This window comes from Sinocyclocheilus rhinocerous, unplaced genomic scaffold (assembly GCF_001515625.1).
Source record: "Sinocyclocheilus rhinocerous isolate Xijiao unplaced genomic scaffold, SAMN03320098_v1.1 scaffold180, whole genome shotgun sequence".
Taxonomy (NCBI): domain Eukaryota; kingdom Metazoa; phylum Chordata; class Actinopteri; order Cypriniformes; family Cyprinidae; genus Sinocyclocheilus; species Sinocyclocheilus rhinocerous.
Genome location: NW_015657493.1, coordinates 113,814 through 137,724, shown reverse-complemented (window position 1 = coordinate 137,724; position 23,911 = coordinate 113,814). Strand labels below are relative to the sequence as shown.

The following is a 23,911-nucleotide window of genomic DNA, read 5'->3' as shown; positions in this document are numbered from 1 at the left end:
TTTGTGGAGGAAATTAGGTGATTTCTGTATTCCTACTTTGTTTTTATTTGCAAAAATCATGAAAAGATTCCAAATGCTTCTTGTCATGTGAATCATGTGAAAGTGTACTTTCAGAAGCCTTAAGAAAGATTCACATCCAGCCAAATTCATCCTTTCCTCTATTTTGTGGGAGTTTTTTGTGGCTTTAACAGGTTTGTCCATCAGAAAACACTTTAATGATGTGTGTGTGTGCTTGGACTGCGACTACTTTTACTAGAGCACTTTTATAATTCAGCAATTTACTCTCCCGTTTTACAGTTATTTATTTAGCAGGCGTTTTTATCCAAACGAGGAATACAACAATCTTTACTTTCTCTCAGAAATATTCTCCAGCCCGTCATCATCTCATACATTACCGATCTGCATTCAAAATCAAACACATTGTATGCATTGTGATTTATTTATTTTTCAACAATACATTTTCTCTCATTTCTTGACAGTTGTTTAAGGCGTTTGTGCAATTCCCTGAAAATAAACACATACACAGAGTCAGTTAAATTCTCTGAGATGGTGTTATGTACTTTGATGTACATCATTTGAATTATTAATACATACAGAAATATCATTGGATGTATGAATGGAGGGAGCCCACATATCTCCTTCAGTCCATAAGCCAATAATTGGTAATGTTAATAATAAAATAACATTGTTGTATCAGTATTTAGATAATGATGTAATAATTTGTCTGATAAGTCAAAGGATAAACGAACAGTTCATCCAAAGATGAAACTGTGCTCATCCTCAGTTCATCTGAGATCAGGATGAGTTTATTTCTTCATCAGGTTTGTAGAAATGTAGCATTGCATCAGTGTCTCAGCAATGGATGCTCTGCAGTGAATGGGTGCCGTCAGAATGAGAGTCCAAACAGCTGATAAAAACATCACAATAATCCACAAGTGATCCACAGCACTCCAGATGTTAACTGATGGACAAAAGCTGAAACACACTAATATCTCTTCCTCCAGTGAAAAAGTGTTCTGGTGTGAATCAGGAGAGAAATCTGCACAGATCAAGCAGCGTTTAAACAGCTCTAAACTAATATGTGGCTGGATTTTGATGTGAGAGACAACAGCAGATGCACTTTTTCACTGAAGAGTTATTATGGACTCGTATTTTAGCCGAATGCAACAGTTTGAAGTTAAAAAGACTGCAGATTTGGCAGGCTGGTCAGAGATTTGACGTGCTACTATCATTTAATGTGCACATAAATAAATGCAAAATAAAGACTTCAACTTTTAAAAGTAAAGTTTATTTATTTCCTGAAAAAAGTAAATGATCTGCTTTCTCTGCGGTATCATTCAGCAACAGTCCCATGCAGAAGATCAGCCCAGCTAACACATATAAAAATATGTGCCAAGAACGTTTTGCAAATAATCCTAGTAAGTTATGAAGACAATATTACTGAATGTTTTTAAGTTTCTTCTTGTTTATTTGAATGTTACAAGAACATTCCATTCTGTCATTTTGAAAACATTACGAAAGCGTTACATTCGAATGTTTAAAACACCCGTTTTTTTCACGTTTAAAGAACGTTTTTTGTTTTTTTTCTTGGTTATGTGAACATTAGAGAAACATTCCATTCTGTCATTTTGAAAATGTTCTGAGAACCTTCTATTGTTGTTAGTGAAAAGCGTTGTTGAACAGCTCTGAACACGCACGCGATACAAGACGTTCCGAGAACACATTAATACTGCTTTAAGAACGTTCCGTAAACTTTAAAAATGAACACAGAGGAGCTGGAACTTCTGTTTCTGGCCGGTGACGTCATCAGGGCTGCGCCAGGCTGCAGGAAACTATCGAGCACAGGTTTGTGTGTTTAAACGCAATAATATGCGCGTAAGGTGCGTGAAACGATAAGAAAACGGCGACAGATGGATTCGTGTTTTACAAAAGTATTCCAGCGACATTGTCATTCTCGATTATTAGATCTAATAAATTACTGTCGGGTATAAATTGCAGTGCTTTATTGTGAAGTATATTGTTAGGGAAATATTGTAACTTATGGTGAGATGCCTCCACGCGTGACCGATTGATATATTTCGCCTTTTGTTTTCTTTCTTCGTGACGAAGACTTCTACTAACCTACTGTAATCTGCATACTACTGTAGAGATGGAGTTTGTTAAAGAGGAGAGTGCTGCAGAAACATGCGGAGAGAAAGAGCAAGAAACTGAGGAGCAGAGAGGTTGGTGATGATTAATAATTATTAATAATAAATTAGGAGCATTAAAGTAACAAAGCTTGGAATGTGCCATAAAAATTCTCAATTATAGTTATAATTAGGGCTGTCAAGCGATTGAAATCTAATTAATTACACATTGTGCCATTTAATTAATCATACATCAACTGTGGCTAGGATATTACCCCTCACAAGATCATTTAAAGTCATTATTGTGTTCAGTGAGAAAAGCATTGAATATAAAAATATGTGCCAAGAACGTTTTGCAAATAATCCTAGTAAGTTATGAAGACAATATTACTGAATGTTTTTAAGTTTCTTCTTGTTTATTTGAATGTTACAAGAACATTCCATTCTGTCATTTTGAAAACATTACGAAAGCGTTACATTCGAATGTTTAAAACACCCGTTTTTTTCACGTTTAAAGAACGTTTTTTGTTTTTTTTCTTGGTTATGTGAACATTAGAGAAACATTCCATTCTGTCATTTTGAAAATGTTCTGAGAACCTTCTATTGTTGTTAGTGAAAAGCGTTGTTGAACAGCTCTGAACACGCACGCGATACAAGACGTTCCGAGAACACATTAATACTGCTTTAAGAACGTTCCGTAAACTTTAAAAATGAACACAGAGGAGCTGGAACTTCTGTTTCTGGCCGGTGACGTCATCAGGGCTGCGCCAGGCTGCAGGAAACTATCGAGCACAGGTTTGTGTGTTTAAACGCAATAATATGCGCGTAAGGTGCGTGAAACGATAAGAAAACGGCGACAGATGGATTCGTGTTTTACAAAAGTATTCCAGCGACATTGTCATTCTCGATTATTAGATCTAATAAATTACTGTCGGGTATAAATTGCAGTGCTTTATTGTGAAGTATATTGTTAGGGAAATATTGTAACTTATGGTGAGATGCCTCCACGCGTGACCGATTGATATATTTCGCCTTTTGTTTTCTTTCTTCGTGACGAAGACTTCTACTAGCCTACTGTAATCTGCATACTACTGTAGAGATGGAGTTTGTTAAAGAGGAGAGTGCTGCAGAAACATGCGGAGAGAAAGAGCAAGAAACTGAGGAGCAGAGAGGTTGGTGATGATTAATAATTATTAATAATAAATTAGGAGCATTAAAGTAACAAAGCTTGGAATGTGCCCAGAGGCCTGCAATCTCAAAACTCACCTGCTCTCTCACACCGGAGAAAGACCCTTTCACTGTCAGCGCTGCGATAAGAAGTTTTTCCTGGCCGTGCACTTGAAGACGCACATGAGGATTCACGAAGACGAGCGGCGGTACGTGTGTACATTCTGCGGGAAGAGTTTTCTGTGGCTGCACGGTTTTAAAGACCATCAGAAAACACACATCGGCGAGAAACCCTTCGTGTGTTTGGACTGTGGGAAAACCTTCGCTAGAGCCGCCGAACTGAAAGTGCATGAACGGATCCACACCGGAGAAAAACCCTACAAGTGTTCACACTGTGAGAAGAGCTTCACTCAGTCATCAGGACTGAAAGTGCACGAGAGAGTTCACACCGGAGAGAAACCATACCTCTGTCCCTCCTGCGGGAAGACTTTCAGCCGATACGGGAGTTTAGGAAAGCATTTAAAAAAGGCTTGTCCAAAGCTGAAAAAGTGAGCAAGATTCAACACTTTTGGATTTTAATTTTTTACCCCAAGAAAAGACCATTAATATTGTCCTATCCTAACAAACCATACATCAATGGAAAGCTATTTCTTCAGCTTTTAGATGATGCATAAATCTCAATTTCACAAAATTGACCCTTATGACTGGTTTTGTGCTCCAGGGTCACGTTTAGGATATTTAAGGGAGGTCAGAGTATTAGTTTAGAAAAAGCGGCCAACTGCGCTCAAGTCCTCCTGGGAAGTTCGTACTTATGAGTTGACGAGTCGTAATTACCGCGTCAGGTGCGTTCAAGTCACTTTGGTCGGAACAAGATTTTCTACATAATTTTAAAAACTCTATTAGGGCTGTCCCCAACTAAGGATTTTCATAGTCGAATCAGAATTGGCGAATCTTGCCGATAGTCGACTGATAGTCGGATCATATGTTGGGGGGGGGGAATACATTACCAAGAGTCAAGTAGTCAGACATTCGTCAGTCATAAATACTGACGCTAACACACAGGAAAAATGTGTATCGGATGGCTCGCAGATACAAACAGGGTAAATGTTTTATGTTTTGATTAATAGATAACATTAACATTGGCCGGCTGCATATCATATTGAGCTGATGGAACTGATTTACACTAAATAGAACCAAATATCCACACATAAGATGGAATCGACAGATGCACGAAGTATTCGATGAATCCGTGTGCTGCTGTATAGATATTTTCATGGAGGAAATTAACGAATATCCTGCTAATTTTTCCAACTTTGAAGCATAGCCGACTGCCACATAAAACTCTATGAGATCGCCTAAATATGAGCTGCTGTGAAAACTGCTCAAACACAGCTAGTTTTATCCAGCCCCGGCATGACTTGAACGCACCATTACAGTATTGTGGTAGCATTTATCAAACTATACAAACATCAGTGTATTTGCCTTTCTAATGTCTTTAAAATGTAATTTTGTTAACTATAGCTCTTCAGTACTGACAATGATTTCACAGTATACTCCGTTTTTATTGCATAAATCAATCAAGCTTGAATGTGTGCTAGTTTATGCTTGAGTAGGTTACATTAATCATGTGAATAAATCGCTTAATGGACTGATAAACGCATCTGCAACAAAGTAGCATGCAGTGACTTTTTCAGTGAGCTCAAAGAGCTAATCTGATTCGAATTAACCGTTTTTGTAACATTGTATCTTACAGCTTTATTGTAACACTGCTGATTCCTGCTTTGATGGAAACATTGTATGTTGTCGTTTATGTATGCTGAACCTGGTTTATATAGCAACACTACAAACTGTGTGTTAAAATATCTAACAGTCACTATTAAAATGAAGAATATGAATTCCAAACGTGTCTGTAAGCCTGATCTGTTGCAAACCAAGCCTGGGTTTGTAGTTGGATCATTGATTCATGCGGGGACTTTCTGATTTTTGATGTTTATTGGGCCTAGATGCACATTGATTTGAGTCTTAAATGTTTTGTGTTTAGATTTGACGTTCTTCAATGCATCTGATCATATGGTTCAAATGTATGTTAACAATTTAATTGACTTTGATGCACTAATTTGTTATTACAAATCTGAAATATTGCTAGGGCTGGAAGAAATACCTTGCTTAGCCCTACAAACAAACAATAAATAAACAACATCAAATACGTAAAAATATATCGTGGCCAATGGCACATTCTACATCGATAACTATAACTTCAATTTTCTACATTTATTTATTTATTTTTAAAATCCTTTTTAAAAGCTCAACTTGTTTTAATTTAACAAGCAACATGAAACGTTAAAAAAGGTGCAACGGTCAATGACGTCCCTAATTTTCTAGACAAGAAACGTTTTAGTTATGTATTACAGATGAGCGAACTACAAAATTAAACATTTCAGATGAAAACGTCAAATAGATATCTCTGCGTCAGGGCGGACTTTTATTTTGCTATTGTGACGCCGTGCGTGCCGCGTAATAACGGCTCGGGCGCCAGTTTACGGAAGGAGGAGTGTTTTGTATTGAAGGAGCGCTTCTGCATTGGTCGAGTATAACACCGCACGAAACTTTTGACGTGTTTTAAAGATGCACAAGATGTTAAAGATTGTTCTGAGGCAGCAATGTGAATGAATGTTGGTTACTGAATGTAGTATTTTGCAGCTTTGTGTCGAGCGCTAATGGTTTCTCGTAAATGGCGCCAAAACTGATGTTATTTTCTGTGAGTAAAGCAGCGAATCCACACACGAGGAAAACATGAGAATGTGTGTCAGCGATGCATTCATAAATAATAAACGTGATAAAGTCTGGTTTCCAAACAAGCAGGAGAAACTCCAGGTTTAACAGTCGAGATAGACTGCTGTGAAGATGGAGTTTGTTAAAGAGGAGAGTGATGCAGAAACATGTGGAGAGAAAGAGGAAGAAACTGAGGAACGGAGAGGTTGGTGTCATTTTGAGTCTTCTTTAATGTCACTTGACAGCTGGAAATGGGTGGGTTGTTTTTCCGAAAGATAGGAACTGTCAAATAACATGATATGTACCATATCTGATGGCATTAACATAATTTAAAGGGACAGTTCACCCAAAAAATTGAAAATTCTGTCATCATCTACTCACCCACAAATTGTTCCAAAGCTGTATGCATTTATTTATTTTGTTTAACATAAAAGAAGATATTTTTAAAAATGTTGGTAACCAAACCCCATTGACTTCTATATGAAAAGTATGGACCAGCAAATATTTGTTTACCTACAATCTACAAAACATCTTCTGTTAACCCTATAAGCACATGAAACGGTTAAAAACAAACATTTAGTCTTTGACAGTCCATTGACTTATACCTATTTTGTGTTCATTTTAGACCTGGTGGAGGTGAAAGAGGAAAGTGAAGAACTGAATGAAGGGGAGGAGAAACAGCAGAATCAGGAACCTCTACGTTTCGTACGTGGAGAAAAATCTTTTAGTTGCTCTCAGAGTGAAAATAATTCCTCACCAGAGCCCAATAATTCGTTCATGTGTCCTCAGTGTGGAAAGAGCTTTGCTTGCAAAAGAGACCTTAAGAGGCACATAAGGATTCACACCGGAGAGAAACCGTTTCCGTGCTCTCAGTGCGAAAAGAGTTTCGCAAATTCTGGAGATCTGAAGAGACACGTAAGAATTCACTCCGGAGAGAAGCCTTTCACCTGCTCTCAGTGCGGAAAGAGCTTCACGCAGAAGGAAGGTCTGAAGGAACACATGAAAATCCACTCCGGAGAGAAGCCTTTTGCGTGCATGCTGTGCGGGAAGAGCTTCACACATCAAAACAGCTTGAAAAGACACATGAAGGTCCACTCAGGAGAGAAGTTACACCAGTGTCCTGAATGCGGCAGGAGGTTTTCAGAGGCCTGCAATCTCAAAACTCACCTGCTCTCTCACACCGGAGAAAGACCCTTTCACTGTCAACGCTGCGATAAGAAGTTTTTCCTGGCCGTGCACTTGAAGACGCACATGAGGATTCACGAAGACGAGCGGCGGTACGTGTGTTCATTCTGCGGGAAGAGCTTTCTGTGGCTTAATGGGTTTAAAGACCATCAGAAAACGCATACTGGTGAGAAACCCTTCGTGTGTTTGGACTGTGGAAGCACTTTCACTAGAGCCGGTGAACTGAAAGTGCATGAACGGATCCACACCGGAGAAAAACCCTACAAGTGTTCTCACTGTGAGAAGAGCTTCACAGTTTCAGGAGCCCTTAAAGTGCACGAGAGAGTTCACACCGGAGAGAAACCATACCTCTGTCCCTCCTGCGGGAAGACTTTCAGCCGGTACGGAAATCTAGGGAAGCATTTGAAAAAGGCTTGTCCAAAGCTGAGACAGTGAGGAGGTTCACCTCCAGGTATAGGCTTGTCCATGTGAATTGAACGCAGACGGCAGAGTTCGAACATATGACCTGTTAGCTATGACTTGCCAATCAACTAACATGGTCATTATAAAAGCAATACATTTACATACACAAACCTGAGAATCGGAATATCAACTATTTTACAATCTAGGAATAGTTCACCCCTAAATGAAAATGTCAGAATGAGAGTCCAAACCGCTGATAAAAACATCACAAGTAATCCACAGCACTCCAGTCCATCAGTTAACATCTGGAGAAGACAAAAGCTGAAACAAATCCAGCATTAAGATGTTTATAACTAAAATACATCAAGTCCATAATCCATAATAACGCTTCCTCCAGTGAAAAAGTGCATCTCCTGTTGTCTCTCACATCAAAATCCGGCTGCATATTTGTAGCTGTTTTAGCTAATAATAATTTTGCTCTGACTACCAATAGCTGCTTGCATAAAATTCAAGGCACTGATGTTTGCCTGCAGAACAAACACTGGATCTGCAGCCATTTACAGGGCCGTTGGCTCCTATAAGAAACAAAATTAGGCGCCAAATTATTTTTTTAGGTGCCACAGAATAAATGTGTTTTATTTTTTTACACTAACATTTCAGTCATATTGTCATGTGTTTATGTCTCACTTCTTGTCTTTATCAGCATTTTAGGGTGCTTTCACACCTGGCCCGTTGTTTGGGAACCTGGTGTGTTTCCCCTCGTTAGTTCGGTTCGTTTGGGCATATGTGAACACAGCAATCGCGCTCGGATCCACGCCAAAACAATCGGTCCGAGATCGCCTGAACGAGGTGGTCTCGGCTCGATTGAAAACGAACTCTGGAGCGGTTCGGTTGTAGTCAGAAAGCAATCTGATCTAACGAACCAACGAACCAGGCTATATCACAATGTATGATGGGTAATTACGTAAGTTCCGTGAAAAGCATTAGCTTTGTTGTTTTGCTAATACTTCAAAATGAACCTGTGAATGTCTGTGGGTGAGCACGTCTTCGCCATTCAAAATCAAAGCGCACTTTTTCATTTTATAATGCCGTCTTATTGCTCTTCTTAGTAGGTGCATTTTAAAAATGTTTTCCCGATGAATCCTGGACTCCTGCTCAAAGTGATAAATTAATATAACGACATATACAAAAAAACAATAAGCCCGCGAAGCTGTTGTCGTTCCATCCTGATGGCTGACAGCCGTGACAGCTCAGTGGAAACCCGGAAAATAAACCGTGGAACTTTGACCAATGAGAGAACAGTTTACTCGCACGTGACTTGTATTAACACATTTGGTCCGTTTAGAAACTTTGCCGTATGAAAGCGAACCGCACCAAGAATAAAAACCAACCTGTTTCGGAACAAAGCAATCGATCTACAAGTGCGAAAGCACCATTAATCCATCTTGTAGATGTCCTGGGAACTACAGGTTCACTTAAAGTGGGAACTAAACATCTTTTCCAACTATATACAGTCACAAAGATTTGTTTATTACACAGAATCTCTGCCAATATCACTGACCATAATGTCAGCATCACTTGACCATTGAGTATAGTTTGTGCTCCTCCTCATTGCATCCTATGAATGTAGTTATATGTCTTTGAAACATCCAGCCTGTTTTTCTTCATTAGTAACTTTCAATTTTATAGGAGGTCTTGAATTTTATCTTTAGCTCCTTGCATTCTCTAATCATGTAGACGACGACTCCTTATAGTTATTTTTCTAGCTGACTGATGAGCTTATGAATGTCGAACGGTTATTCTGAGGTAAATGATTGTTACGTGGCATTGTTTACAAGCTTTACACGTTTTCCGCAGCTTGTAACGCTAAGCGATTACATGAGACATTTCAGTAAGTTGTACTATCTTATAAAATAGCCTACCTTCTGATGTTCATTCATGTTTATTTCGTACTATAGTGGTAAAGATATGATGGGTTCACATGCCGCTTGAACTGAGGCGCTAAAGCAATCGCTCACGTTGAAGAGCGCCAAAACGGTTTATTGTTTAAACTTCGTTATGAATTCAGCAGAATTTTAAAGCTGATATTTTGTTTATTAAACGGTAACGGAGCACAAAGCTTATTGCGATTACTAGAGGGCAAGTATGCTAACAGAATTAACAGAACATAGCATATAGACTAAACATAACAAGAAGCCATGCTATTGATTATAAATGAGAACTGTTAACGATATTGCCAAGATCCACACAGCTGACAGCTTTACCTGTTGTAGTTTGTTCAGGTTGTGCACGAAATAGACACTCCTTTTCTGCACTTGTACTTTGCACGTCTCCGTCGTTTCGATCTCTCTCGCGCTGAACAACTGGAGCTTCTTTTAGCAGGTGTGCCGTCAGCGCTGGCGTAAAACAATTAAGAAAAAAGACATTACATGCAAATTTTCATATCTAACGTGTGCATTTATATAGTCACCAGTGGCAACCTCAGCAAAAACTTCACTCGCAAATTAATATTTTTGGTCGCAAATGTGACCGTTTTAAGCCCGAAAGGGATTTTGGGCTGTCCCAGACGAAAGATTGTCATCGTGAAACAATCGTGGCGATTTCTGTGATCGTGGCTCCTAATCGGTGGTCCTGTGTCGTACAGTGAGAGAGCATGATCATCGCACCGTGTGTTTGCTGCTATGATCCTCGTTTACTGACCAACCAATAAAAATACGACATGAAATCAACGCGCTAAAACATAAAGCTGCTTACCTCAAGCTCTTGTGCCTTCCTCTTTCGCCGCTTCCACTTTAACATAAAAAAACATAACTGCTAAAGTGTGATTTATCATGCTCTTTTTGTTTACCACGAGTGCATGCTGATGACGTTTTATTCTTCTATAGAAACATGCGTCGTAGTGTACGAGTCAGTAGGTGTTATCATCGTACAGTCTACACACACGTCGTAGCCAAGTTCATTAGATCCGTGTCGCACAGTTTAGCAATCTTATAGGATTGCTAAAATCGTGCAGTGTGTCTCGGGCTTTAGTCACGTTTGGAGCCCTGCATTTACCTAAATTCACTTCAGACTTATGTATGTGCCCTCCAGAAGCTTGCGTTCTGCGAGTGAACGGCGCTTTATTGTTCATCCCAAAGAGGCACGAAATCACTTTCACAGACTTTTACATTAACTGTTCCCTCCTGGTGGAATGATCTGCTCAACTCAATCCCAGCAGCTGAGTCCTTAGCCATCTTCAAGAATCGGCTAAAGATACAGTACATCTCGCACTAGCCTCCCTATTCTATTTCTATTTTACCTACTTTTCTTTTTATTTATTAAAAAAAACCTTGACCCTCTAACACTAGCACTCTGTATTCTATCTAATTGTTTTCTTTTTATATATTATATAAAAAAGACCCTCTAACGCTAGCATTCTCTATTCTTTTCTATTCTATCTACTCTTGCTGCTTGTACTGTGTTAGACTTAGTTAAAAACGTCTTAATGCTGGATTAGTTTCAGCTTTTGTCTTCTCCAGATGTTAACTGATGGACTGGAGTGCTGTGGATTACTTGTGGATTATTGTGATGTTTTTATCAGCTGTTTGGACTCTCATTCTGACGGCACCCATTCACTGCAGAGCATCCATTGGTCATCACAAAGTGTCACATGACTGCTTGAAGCTTCGCTATGGAAATAGGAATGTGATTCGTTCTATAGTATATCTATAATACTGCTTTCAGAACTTCAAACTTCTTAAAAACCATAATAGTGATGAGTAGAGGCACTTATAAACGTAATGCGTGACTAAGTTGGTTTTAAAAGTTTAGCCAGTTGAGGTTACGTATAACGCGGATGTGGAGTCAGACGCCGAGGACATTGCAAATTACTTTAAACACACACATTCTAATCATGATCAGTATGATGCAGCACAAATGGCTGATTTGACCTTTTTAAGCACAATCGCAGTGACAGATATTGGATATAATACAGTGTATAATACCAAATATGTAACAGTACCAGCCTGGGGAGGTTTGCGTGAGTGGATAATGCGAATAAAAATCCAAGGCTTTGGCTTTATTTTGGATGTTGTAACTTTTACAGTCAACCCAAGTGTTTTAACCAATAAATTAATATGCATATCCCTTATCTGCTGGCCATTTTAATTTCATATGCATGAACCTTTCATGGAACGTACATGTATTTCTTCTTTATAAACAATGGGAATGATTTTATAATAACTGTTTTTGGAGGATTGTTACATTAATACTTCAACAGATTGTTAGCTCCACAGTTTTCTGAAATGGTATGATAAATTATACATACGCCTGTTTAGGAGAGAAGTGGTTTTATTTTGCAGATGATGTTTCACCTGCCTTCTCTTTCCTTTCTGTTTATCCTCGAATTTCTCTAGATGTTTATTCTAAATGAGAAGAGGCTGGGCCTTGATCAATTTGGCTTTATGTAAAAAAAAATTGTTTTTATATACACTTGCCTAAAAACCATTCTCCCTGCGGCGGCGCTTCACACTCCCGTCCGCTGGCGGCGCTAATGCGACCAAAAAAAACCGACGACGGTCGACCGACGCTAAAACTCAAGAAGAAGAAGACGCAGCGTTTGCTAGCTTACGTTAGCGTCAGCCCATCGCTCAAGAGCACACCTTATAGTCAAAAACAGGCGATATTACGTAAAAATATACCTCGAGTGGCTCAAAAGGACGTACATTTAGTGCTAGCGTGACTCTAAATATGCGTGTCTGACCCAAAGTGCGGCGAGTATTGCAGTAATCCGGACCGCGATGAAGACTCGTTTCCAAACAGGCCAAAACAACTCCAGCTTCATCATCTGAGGTCTTCCTCACATTCTGCTGCTAAGATGGACTTCATTAAAGAGGAGAGTGAAGAAATTAGGATTCCCGAGCCTTGCAGAGTGAAAGATGAGCAAACAGAGGAACCTAGAGGTTTGATTCTTCATTATTGACTGATTAGCGTAATGACTGCAGTTTAAGTGTAAGCATACGCGAAAAAACCAACCGAAGTGTAGTTTATTTAACGACAATCTTGAGCTATGAAACAAATGCATGTAGTTTATTTACTTTTTTTTAGAGGGCAGTGAACCTTTCATCTCAATCAACAGAATTCGTTGTATGACGTTGACTACCTAAAAATTGGGGTGAAAAATCGGAATTTTAAAGCAGAAAAAAAATATATAAAACAACTAACATTATTTATTCTGTATTATTTGAGCTGTGGCGCTGTGTAAGTCATAACTTCTCCATCATTTAATGATTTATAGCTGCATTGTCATGGCCTCAATGTTGTAAAATTGGACATAACTTTACACAGAAAAAGTTATTAAGCGATTTTTTTTATATACTGTAGTGTGCCTCCAAGCGGCAACCTCCCGCTCTCTCGTGAAGCCAACACGGAAGTCTCTCTTGTGAAACCAACACGAAAGTGACTAAAACTGCAATTCACCGACTGGCTCCAAAAGGGAGTCAGTATAGACTCCCCATGTTAAAATGCCCAATTTTACAGCAGAAAAAAACATGTTTACAGCCTGGTTCAAAAAATTATTTTGGTCTATATAGCCCGTTTTGCCCTTCATGACAACTGTGAGGGGGGTGAATTTTTTTATAACTCATCCGTTTAAATTATATTAAGCCTTAAAGTTCAGCATAATTAAGGGCGTGGCCACTTGAGTGACAGGTGGATTGCAGCTGCTGACACCGCCGTCGAGCTAGGTGGGCGTGGTTTCAACAACCTGCTCCCGCCTCTTTGCTCATTTTCAATTACCCGGGAATGACGTGCGGTGACGCGCTGCAAAGATGGCGACGGCCCGCTCTGCCCACTTTGGGCTTCAAAAAGGCTCTTCGGAACTCTACGGGTGACGTCAGGGACACTAATGTCCATGTTTTTATACAGTCTATGTGTGCCTCCCATCCAATGAATCACAATGGGCTAAGCTTTGTGCGTTGTTACTTTTGATATGAAACAAAGTCTCAGATTTTTCCGTCACTGCTAAAAAAATTAAATGATGGAAAATTTTCGGTTAACGTGACTTCACGGCAACTTATTCATGTTCATCAATAAAATTAAACCCAAAAGTGTGTGAGAGATGGGGGCAAAGGCTGAATATATTTTACAAAGGTTTTTTGATACTAATATAACGTCACAGATAATTCTACAGAAAGTAATTTTGACACCTAATGGTTCTCCATACATACCCACGTCTAAAAATGACATGAAACTTGTCACATTTTTATTTATATATATTATATATTTATGAACTGTCTTTGTTTTTTATGTTGTACTGTTCTCCTACTTATAATGTTATTGTGACGAGAGGGGCGGGGCCGGGGGAGTAAATGCTAATGCGCGACACCTGCGCCACTCACCGGACAGTGAGGTAGAATCTGTGGGTGGGGCTAAACAGGCAGTGAGGGGGAATCTGTGGGCGGGGCTAAACAGGCAGTGAGGTGGAATCTGTGGGCGGGGCTAAACAGGCAGTGAGGTGGAATCTGTGGGCGGGGCTAAACAGGCAGTGAGGTGGAATCTGTGGGCGGGGCTAAACAGGCAGTGAGGTGGAATCTGTGGGCGGGGCTAAACAGGCAGTGAGGTGGAATCTGTGGGCGGGGCTAAACAGGCAGCGATGTAGAATCGGTAGGTGGGGCTAAACAGACAGTGACGTCGATCTTCTTATGTGGAGGCGGTGCTTATCCACACTATTACATCATATAGTCTTACATTCCACAAGCTGTCGTTTTGGCAGACTGCCTTCAATATAAGCTGTTCTTAGACTAACCAGAAAGCTTTGAGTTCTGAAATTTACAGGATGTTTTTATAGTACAATGACCTCTTCTTATATGTCAAAACATTAAGGGAATTTTGGTTTTTCAGTTCATGACCCCTTCAAATGGTTACATTTCTTAAAAATAATTGTAAAAAATCAGCAAAAAAGATGTGTATTTTGAGGGTCTTAAAGCATTTTCAGTTTCATTTCTATTTCTATATTTATTTTTTCGAAACCTTTTATGTACCGCTTCCGGGTCAATGCACAGGTGCAAATTTTATTTCCATTACCTTGACAATCGTCAGTCTGTGATTTAAATTCTTTTATCATGTTTACTTCAGGCCCGATGCAAGTGAAAGAGGAGAGCGAAGAGGAGAGCGAAGAGGAGTGCGAAGAGGAGAGTGTGGACAATAATCATCAGCTGGAGGATCCTCAGAGTCTCCTCAGCGGACAGAAGATCTTGAGCTGCTCAGAGTCTGGGAAGGGCTTGTCTCATAAGAGAGCTCAGAAAACAGCCGGCTTTTTCTTCACCTGCCTCGAATGCAAAAAGAGCTTCGAGTCCAAAGAGCACCTGATGGACCACTTCAGAATTCACTCCGGAGAAAGCTGCACAGAGAACGAAACCAACCTGATGCAGAAAGCGGCTTCGGGAACGGTTTGCAAGCTGCCCTTCACCTGCTTTCAGTGCCAGAAGAGTTTCGCGTGTAAAGAGCACCTGATGGATCACTACAGGATTCACACCGTGGACAGACCGTTCCCGTGCGATCAGTGCGACAAGAGCTTCATTCACAAGCAGAGCCTTAAGAATCACCTAAGAGTTCACACTGGCCTGAGGCCACACGTTTGCCAGCAGTGTGGCAAGAGCTACATCCACAAAGACAACCTCACCGATCACATACGGATCCACACCGGAGAGAAGCCGTTTGCATGTGATCAGTGCGGAAAGAGCTTCACACACAAAGGAAGCCTCCTGCATCACATGAAGATCCACACCGGACTCAAGCCCTTCACCTGCCGCCAGTGTGGACGCCACTTCACCCACAAAGGAAACCTGAAGATCCACATACGCATTCACTCCGGAGAAAGACCCTTCACCTGCCCTCAATGCGGCAAGAGCTTCATTTATCACGGGAACCTGGTGGGGCACATGAAGAAGCACTCGGGAGAGAAGTTATACCACTGCACTCAGTGCGGGAAGAGCTTCATCGAGGCTAGGCATCTGCAGAAGCACGTGAAAACGCACGCCACCGAGCGTCCCTTCGTGTGCTCGCAGTGCGGACGCGGCTTTTTATGGCACCACAACTTCAAAGAGCACCAGAAGATCCACACCGGAGAGAAACCGCATGTGTGCTTCGACTGCGGGAAGGCCTTCACCAGACTCATTTACCTCAAGCGGCACCAGAGGATTCACACCGGAGAGAAGCCGTACAAGTGCGCTCGCTGCGGGGTGTGCTTCACCGTCTTGGACTCGCTCAAAGCACACGAGCGAGTGCACACCGGAGAGAAACCCTACGAGTGCCCGCTGTGTGGGAAGTGCTTCGGACGACTGAGCACGCTTCTGACTCATAAGAAGAAGCACTGTCCCAAGCTGACGAAGTGAATGGAACTATTCTTGCAGGGATGCTTTATAAATGTTGTTTAAAGGGGTCATATGATGTTGCTAAAAAGAACATAGCTTGTAACACTCCAAAGAGAAAGGAACAACTGAAATCGCATCATATGACCCCTTTAAATAACATTATATCTGCATTAATATCCAATAAGGAGGAGTTCATTAAAAATTGAAAATCCAAGATCAGGATGAGTTTATTTCTTCATCAGGTTTGGAGAAATGTAGCATTGCATCAGTGTCTCAGCAATGGATGCTCTGCAGTGAATGGGTGCCGTCAGAATGAGAGTCCAAACAGCTGATAAAAAACATCACAATAATCCACAAGTAATCCACAGCACTCCAGTCCATCAGTTAACATCTGGAGAAGACAAAAGCTGAAACTAATCCAGCATTAAGACGTTTTTAACTCAAATACATCAAGTCCATAATCCATAACTCTTCCTCCAGTGAAAAAGTGCATCTCTGTTGTCTCTCACATCAAAATTACTTGTTTGGATTTGTTCCAGCTTTTGTCTTCTCCAGATGTTAACTGATGGACTGGAGTGCTGTGGATTACTTGTGGATTATTGTGATGTTTTTTATCAGCTGTTTGGACTCTCATTCTGACGGCACCCATTCACTGCAGAGCATCCATTGCTGAGACACTGATGCAATGCTACATTTCTACAAACCTGATGAAGAAACAAACTCATCCTGATCTCAGATGACCTGAGTACAGTTTCAGCACATTCTCACTTTTAGATGAACTACTCCTTCAACAGTTTCATTTTCTTAATCATGTTTGTTGTAAGGTGATGCATGAAAAAAAAAATGTTGGACGCTTTAATAGTGAGTTTCCAAAAAAAAAAAAAAAAACTGGGACCTTTCTTCCAAACGTTTAGACTTTCTTCTGTTGAACACAAGCGAAGATGTTCAGCAGAATGTCCAGACTGTTTTATTATAGCAGGACCTGGAGCTGTGAAGCTGAAGCGAGAGCCACAGAAACAGCGTAAAGCTAGTCCAGTGTTAAGAACAGAAATATAAGTCATTATTTCTCTGCTGTAAGTCTCAAATCTCAGCTAATCTCTGTGCTTCAGAATATGGCGTGTTTGGCATCAGTGATGTCAGCTGTCGTTGGTTCTCGCGTGTATCATTAATTATGGCACAGCTGGTGTTTTTTAAAATAGAACGAATGATTTCTATTCCTCGAATCGACTCTTTCAGCGCGAGTGAGAATCTGTCTTCACTGAAATAAGGTTATTACAGGCGCACTGGTGTTCATACGGTCTACTTGGACTGCAAAAATCAGTCCAGCCCCGTGTGTTTATGATTGAATAGAGTACATTAATTACATAATTTAGCTGTCTCATAACCAAGGCTGCAAGTGTGTAGTGTGCAAACTGTACATGATGAAACTAACAAATAAAAAAGGAGCAAAATGTGTCAAGTGTGATCTGCCTCATTTTGTGGATGAATTATCATATTCATGCAGCATTTAGTGGGTTTGTAGTTCAGAAGTTCATGAACTGAACGTGCTGACCTCTGCTCAAATGCATTTAAGTGTAGCAGCATTTTGTTAAAAATACATTGTTAAATTATTCTGGTCACACATTGTGTATCATAAACAGACTTCAATGCATTTATTATTTATAATATATCTTATCTTGAAACAGATATTATAGCTGTAACAGTTCACTAGTTCTAGAAATTATATTTAGCTGCATAACTCTTCAGATCTTAGAGCAGATAGATACATCTATAACCAGTTTATCAGAGTACAGTAAAGTTTCACCTGGCTTTCCTATGAAAAATTTATTATATCTGATCTAACACATAAACATGACTTTTGTTGAAGGAACCTTGTTTTCAGATTAGTTTATTAATATTAATTAAACTTGAAAATTGCGTTTACTACTAATACAACTAATAAAAACATTTATATTTACTATAACAGCTTGACTGTTGATATGGTTATTATAAAAATGCAAAAAAATGGAACAGAAAAATGATTTTTGCCTAAAACGAGAACAATATCTGCTGATGGGGTCAGATGCACTTGGTTTGTCTTTGAATTACTTTTAATTTTCTGATCCCATTGACAGATATTTTTTATTGTTTTAAGCTTAAACCCGTTTAATTATTATTATTATTATTATTTTTCAAGAAAACAAGACTTATCTTGTTATTTTGTTTCTTAATTAAATGTAAAACACAAAGCGTATTAAATGCAAGTGCCTACTTTTTTGTTTTAAATAACTTTTATGAAAATAAAATATCAACATATGGGTAAAATAAAGTTCCATGGTCATTCAGCATAACAGATATATTTATGTTAAAACAAAACACTTATTCTATAATATATCAAGGAAAAAATTATCATACTAAATTTGATTATATTTTGAATGATTAAAAACATCTTGCTGACAAATGAGTAAAACAGTGGTTTGAAGTATTGTGGCAAAGTATTCAGGGTCTGCTGTGATCCTTAATTAGAAGATAATTATTGCTCTAAATATGCCTGACAAGATTTATTGGTATATGAACTACCATTACACTGCATGACATTTTTGTCTCTAAATCAGGGTAAAAATGTACAATAGTCATGATGTTTGCTCACAAGAAATTAAATTAAAAGGACAGAATTTTACAAAAATAATTTAAAGCTGTATTAAAATTTTATACCCCATATATATATACACACAATACAGACACACACTATATATTCCAACCAGTGCATTTAATGAAAATAAAATGTATTCCTAAGGCAAGGTTAATTCTGTAGATGATTTTCATTCCTCTCCTGTGGTGAGAAGTTGAGCAGGGAATAGTCATCTATTTATCCCAAAATATCTTATATAAGATATATAATATCTTAATAACAATATAAGAGTGTGTTGTGCTGTCTAAAGCAGCACAACACACTCTTGGGACTTTGGTCTTATAAGCAAAATCCCCATAGGACCAAAGATTCAGGTTTAATAACTAAATGCATAAGGAATAACTGTGACGATTTTGAATTCAATTGGTCCAGGGATAGAAGCCATCAGATGAAGGAGGAAAGTTGACTATCAAACAGAGTGAATTATCGACAACATAGAAAATACTCACAATTCAAGATTAGAACACTGTTAAACAACAATGTCCTTCTTGAAAGAGATCAGCCCGTTGGTGAAGAACTATTTTCTCTCTGCGGCACAGATCACAGCTGGAGTATAACAGGTGTGGTATTACTTTGATAATAGTTTATTAACATTTATTATTTTATGACATTCATTTAGTATTTTGGTGCAAATTTGTCTGACACTAAGTAGAAATTATAGGCAGATGGCAACATGGATAGATTGTGTGATATGCCCTCATTTCTGAAGAACGTGTCACTTTTTAGTGTTTGACTTTACTGCCATTTCTGTTCACTTTTGTATCAGATTGGAATTAGATAACCAGCTGACTCCTATCTAATTTTAAGCAGTAGTCTGATTTTATGGTTACGCAGGACAACATATGATTCCTTTTGTGACTCGTCTGATTTTAGGATGAGAGAAGAAGCTATAACGAGCTGCTTGATTTGTCTTCTGGAGATCTGCACAGAGGAGGAATAAAACCCATCACCTTTGTTCGTCAAGTGGTTAGAAGCTTTATTTATATCAGAGAACAGAAATAACATTGAAAAAATATCATACAAATAATTTATTAATAATGAAAATATCAGTTATTAATCATCATCATTATTAATATGATTAACTAATTGGCTGATTTTAATTAAAGGGGTCATATGATGCTGCTAAAAACAACAGTATTTGGTGTAATGAAATGTGTTTATGCGGTTTAAGGTTAAAAAAACACATTATTTTCCACATACTGTACATTATTGTTTCTCCTCTATGCCCCGCCTTCTGAAACGCGTCGATTTTTACAAAGCTCATCGTTCTGAAAAAGCGAGGTGTGCTGTGATTGGCCAGCTATCCAGTGCATTATGATTGGCCGAATACCTCAAGCATGTGACAGAAATGTTACGCCCCTTAACATATTGTGATGCCGTGTCCCGGCCGGAGCGACGAGACAAAAACATTAAAACCCATTATAAACGAGGCATTTGTTGCATCCAGTGGGGACATAAATACTGATTATAATGACTTATACTGTCCTTTTACGCGTTGCGTTGCATTGCATCGCCTTTGGATTTGAGTCTTTAGTCTTTGCAACTGTACAGATCTTCTTTATGCACCAAGAGCTTGTAACACTACAAAGAGAAAGGAAAAATTTAAATCGCATCATATGACCCCTTTAACACAAATGTAGGTTGAGAAAAGCACAGAAACACATGGTCCTCCTCAGCAGGACTCACACACACTGATCTTACTGTCTATATTAGGATTTATTACATTTATTCTGACATCTTATTTCACTGACAGAAGTTCAGCTGCAGTATCAATGTCATGAAGAGACTCTATAACATCTCACTGTTACAGATTTATCATGCGGGTCAAAGCATTATGGGTAGAATCTCTCATCAATCTATTCTGATTCATCAACACAGTTTCACTGATGATCTAGTACAAACCCAAAACCCAGGATAGAGCGGCTGAGTGAATGTGGTCTGGACTGTGTGGATGAGGCTCATTGTGTCAGAGACGCTGTAGAAGGACAGAGTTCCTGCACTGTGATCCACAAACACTCCTATTCTGCTGCTGATGGACTTCACAGAGAGAACAGTCTCTATGTTATTGTGTGTGAATGAGTAACTGGAGGGAGAGCAGAACAAACCCCAGGACTGATCATTAGATCCAAACAAACATTCATTACGCTGTCCCTTCCTGCTGATGCTCTTATATGACACTGATATTGACACACCTTTATCTCCACTCCACTCCAGCTCCCAGTAACAGCGTCCACACACACTCTCTCTACACAACACCTGAGAATACACATCAAATCTGTCTGGATGATCAGGATACGACTCTTCTCTTCTTCTCCAGACTCACCTTATGAGACTCCACAGCCTCTCTCAGCTGCTGAAGATCTTTCTCTCTCTGCTGGATTCTCTGCTGGAGCGTCTTCTGCGTCTCCTTCAGCTGCTTCTGCAGGACAAACAGATGATAGTGAATGTCACAGAAAACTACTGGCACTAAATCATCAAGTGAACAGATGAATCCAGGAAAAGTAGGGAGAGGCAGTTTAACGGTTACGTATCTGAACTGATAATCAATGGCTGTAGAAGGGAAGATTGATCATTTACTATCATCTTTCATGAATTATCGTGTGATTTAGGCCTGTTTCACACTATAAGTGTAAGTATTATGAAAGTGAATCTGACATAGATGTAGAGCTTCACATTGACTTCTGTGTTCTGCGTAATTAAGCTGCAGCTCTAGACAGAAAATAAATGACTGAAGTGAAGCTATAAATGGCTAAAATCATCTGGATTCAGTCAGATTTACTGAACAGAAAGTGTTTGTGTGCAGCTGCTGTTCATTTCTGCTGTGGTGAGCAGTGTGAATGCTGTAAGCTGTTAATATGGTGCTGATATAAACACATATGAAACGAGTGTCAGCAATATTTCATCAGTGTCTAGTGTTAAATACCTGTTTCTCTGTCCTCTGTGCTGCAGCTGATACAGTGTCGTGGTTTTTATGTTCATCCATCGTACACAGCACACATATACATTTCTGATCAGTGCGACAGAAAACCTCAAGGAGCTTCTCATGTTTCTGGCAGATCATCTCCTGCAGTCGTCCAGTGGCTTCAATCACTTTGTGTGGCTTACGTGAATGAAACTCCTCGTGACGCTCAAAATGATTCTGACAGTAAGATTCCTGACACACCAGACAGGACTTGACGGCTGATTTTCTTCCAGTACAGACGTCACACTGAACATCTCCAGCTCCAGCAGGAACCACACTTTGAAGTTTAGTCTGCTTCAGTTTCTCCAGCATTCCAGCAAACACCACGTTCTTAAATAAAGCAGGTCTTGTACTGAAGGTCTGTCTGCACTGAGGGCAGCTGTAGACTCTCTTCTCATCCTCCTGATCCCAGCAGTCTGTAATACAGCTCTTACAGTAACTGTGTCCACACTGGATGGTCACTGGATCCTTCAGGAGATCCAGACACACCGGACACAAGAACTCATCCTGAGAAAATCTGGCTTCTGCCATTTTACTGCATGAATACAGAGACACAAACACACAACAGCTCTACACTTCTACAGTTTCTCTTTCCCTGAACTCATGTGATTCCTGTTTCCTGGTTCTGTGTTTGAGGGACGTGTGTAAAACAGGCGTGTCTGAGTCTGTAAAACAGGTTCCTCATTCCTGAGTTTAGTTTCGACTCACCTGACAAACAAACACAGAGACAAACACTCAAAGAACACAAGTTACAGAGGGAACTTGAATGGAACTTGGATGTGAGGGGTCCAGAGTGATTTTGCCAGCCCTTTTGCTCACTCTGGATAAGTACCCTGCTGAAAAATCCAGCATAAACCAGCATGGATTCCAAGCTGGTCCCGGCTGGTATAGTGCTGGTTTATGCTGGTATAGTACTGGTCTAGCTGGTGGATCAGCATATCCATGCTGTTCTCAAGCAAAAGGGAGCTGGTGATGCTGGTTCACCAGCATGGTCTTGCAGGGTTGAGTGTCAGTAGGCCAGCTGTCTGTATGCAAGTAGTGTTTTGGGGACAAACACAGTTTTTCCTTTCATATTTCTCTATTTAACACATTAATGATGCAAAGGAAAAACATATAAGGTTAAAACATGATTTATCTAATTATATGATAACTATGTAATTTCTTCCCTCTGCTGAAAGTTGTACTGAAAATTTTAATTGCTTTTGTTATGATTACATTATTAATCAGTGTCACTGGTAAGCTGGTAAAACGTTTCAAAGCATCAACGGAATTGTCTCAAGTTTCATGAAATCTGTACACAGAAAACCAAAAAATGCCTAATAGGAGTGTAATCATAAGCAGTTTGTTCAATAACAGGGGTTATGAGAAGAGCTCTTTCAACGGGACAGTTAATAACAACTTGATAATGAAAGTTCAAAACCAAAAGTGGCTGTTTTTAAAGACTTTCATACTTATCTGGAAAGACACATATGTTCAAATCCAGCTGTCAGTCACTGATTTCAAAACGTGCACATAGTAAAAGGTATGCCAGTGCAGTGAGGTCCATGAAATATTATTGAAAATAGTGATAGCATGCACTTTTAACAATTGCTGAGACAAGAGTTAATTCAACCAAAGTCAATGGCCAAGTGCCCAACTAAAATGAACACCAATCACCATAATGGTAACAGACTTCAGCAACCTTTGTACATTTACCATATGAAAGAAATAAAGCCAAACTGGCTTGCAATAAGTGAATATGGTAATTCTCTTTTTGCAGTTTAATTATCCTCTGGTGAGATATCTAAGGCTTTGTTGCTGTAAGTAGTTGATGTGTTTCTGCTCACCTCTTCACTTTTTTCTGTTCTTGCCATTCCTCTTATTCTCAGTGATTCCACTTGTTAACCGTAGGTGTCATCACTAATGCTCAGTCATCACTTGTAGAGTATGTCATATCATTACAGACTGCACGATAGTGCCACAACATATTTTTCATGTCTGATCAGGGCGATAACCATCATAGACATTGAGGGGGGCTAGTGCCCCCAATAATTATAAATTGTGGGGTAGGGGAAGGGGAAGGGGTATAAAATAGAATTGGGATTGGGCCTTTATTTCACTAACTAAAACACTGCTTCAGTGTTACTTTTACTTTCTATAGACCAGGAACATATGAAAACTAAGCAGTGTTTGTTTAACTCTGGGAATTTTACTGTGTAAAGATGTAACCAGCAACATGTTGTGTTTCTCTTTATTAAATAATTTATTAAAATTAATTTGGAAAATTGTCTTGGTC

The 23,911-nt window shown here is 39.4% G+C and overlaps 4 protein-coding genes across 4 annotated transcripts; 3 read left to right on the top strand and 1 right to left on the bottom strand.

The window, feature by feature from the left end:
* Positions 1–2,149: 2,149 nt before the first annotated feature.
* LOC107721115 (zinc finger protein 350-like) lies at positions 2,150–3,845 on the top strand. Its single transcript, XM_016528982.1, has 3 exons — positions 2,150–2,222; positions 3,224–3,298; positions 3,370–3,845. Exons 1-3 carry the CDS (start codon positions 2,150–2,152, stop codon positions 3,843–3,845), a joined length of 624 nt encoding a protein of 207 aa, XP_016384468.1.
* Positions 3,846–6,165: 2,320 nt separating this feature from the next.
* LOC107721126 (gastrula zinc finger protein XlCGF8.2DB) lies at positions 6,166–7,910 on the top strand. The gene is made up of 2 exons (XM_016528992.1): positions 6,166–6,270; positions 6,691–7,910. Exons 1-2 carry the CDS (start codon positions 6,198–6,200, stop codon positions 7,683–7,685), a joined length of 1,068 nt encoding a protein of 355 aa, XP_016384478.1. The 5' UTR covers positions 6,166–6,197; the 3' UTR covers positions 7,686–7,910.
* A 4,321-nt stretch (positions 7,911–12,231) lies between these two features.
* Positions 12,232–16,091, top strand: LOC107721123 (gastrula zinc finger protein XlCGF26.1). The gene is made up of 2 exons (XM_016528989.1): positions 12,232–12,592; positions 14,766–16,091. Exons 1-2 carry the CDS (start codon positions 12,508–12,510, stop codon positions 16,022–16,024), a joined length of 1,344 nt encoding a protein of 447 aa, XP_016384475.1. The 5' UTR covers positions 12,232–12,507; the 3' UTR covers positions 16,025–16,091.
* A 4,894-nt stretch (positions 16,092–20,985) lies between these two features.
* On the bottom strand, positions 20,986–22,221 carry LOC107721132 (E3 ubiquitin/ISG15 ligase TRIM25-like; the record flags this gene model as incomplete). The annotated part of the gene is made up of 2 exons (XM_016529001.1): positions 21,598–22,221; positions 20,986–21,093 (listed from the first exon to the last, which is right to left on the bottom strand). Coding segments are annotated over exons 1-2 (678 nt in total), but the record flags the coding sequence as incomplete, so codon positions are not given.
* Positions 22,222–23,911: the final 1,690 nt, after the last annotated feature.

Excerpts from the sequence above, each read along its gene's own strand:
- LOC107721115 (XM_016528982.1), top strand. The coding sequence starts at position 2,150 with ATGGAGTTTGTTAAAGAGGAGAGTGCTGCAGAAACATGCGGAGAGAAA. Across the intron at positions 2,223-3,223 it reads AGAAACTGAGGAGCAGAGAG|AGATGGAGTTTGTTAAAGAG; the intron begins GTTGGTGATGAT and ends ATACTACTGTAG. Across the intron at positions 3,299-3,369 it reads AGAAACTGAGGAGCAGAGAG|AGGCCTGCAATCTCAAAACT; the intron begins GTTGGTGATGAT and ends GAATGTGCCCAG.
- LOC107721126 (XM_016528992.1), top strand. The coding sequence starts at position 6,198 with ATGGAGTTTGTTAAAGAGGAGAGTGATGCAGAAACATGTGGAGAGAAA. Across the intron at positions 6,271-6,690 it reads AGAAACTGAGGAACGGAGAG|ACCTGGTGGAGGTGAAAGAG; the intron begins GTTGGTGTCATT and ends TGTTCATTTTAG.
- LOC107721123 (XM_016528989.1), top strand. The coding sequence starts at position 12,508 with ATGGACTTCATTAAAGAGGAGAGTGAAGAAATTAGGATTCCCGAGCCT. Across the intron at positions 12,593-14,765 it reads GCAAACAGAGGAACCTAGAG|GCCCGATGCAAGTGAAAGAG; the intron begins GTTTGATTCTTC and ends TGTTTACTTCAG.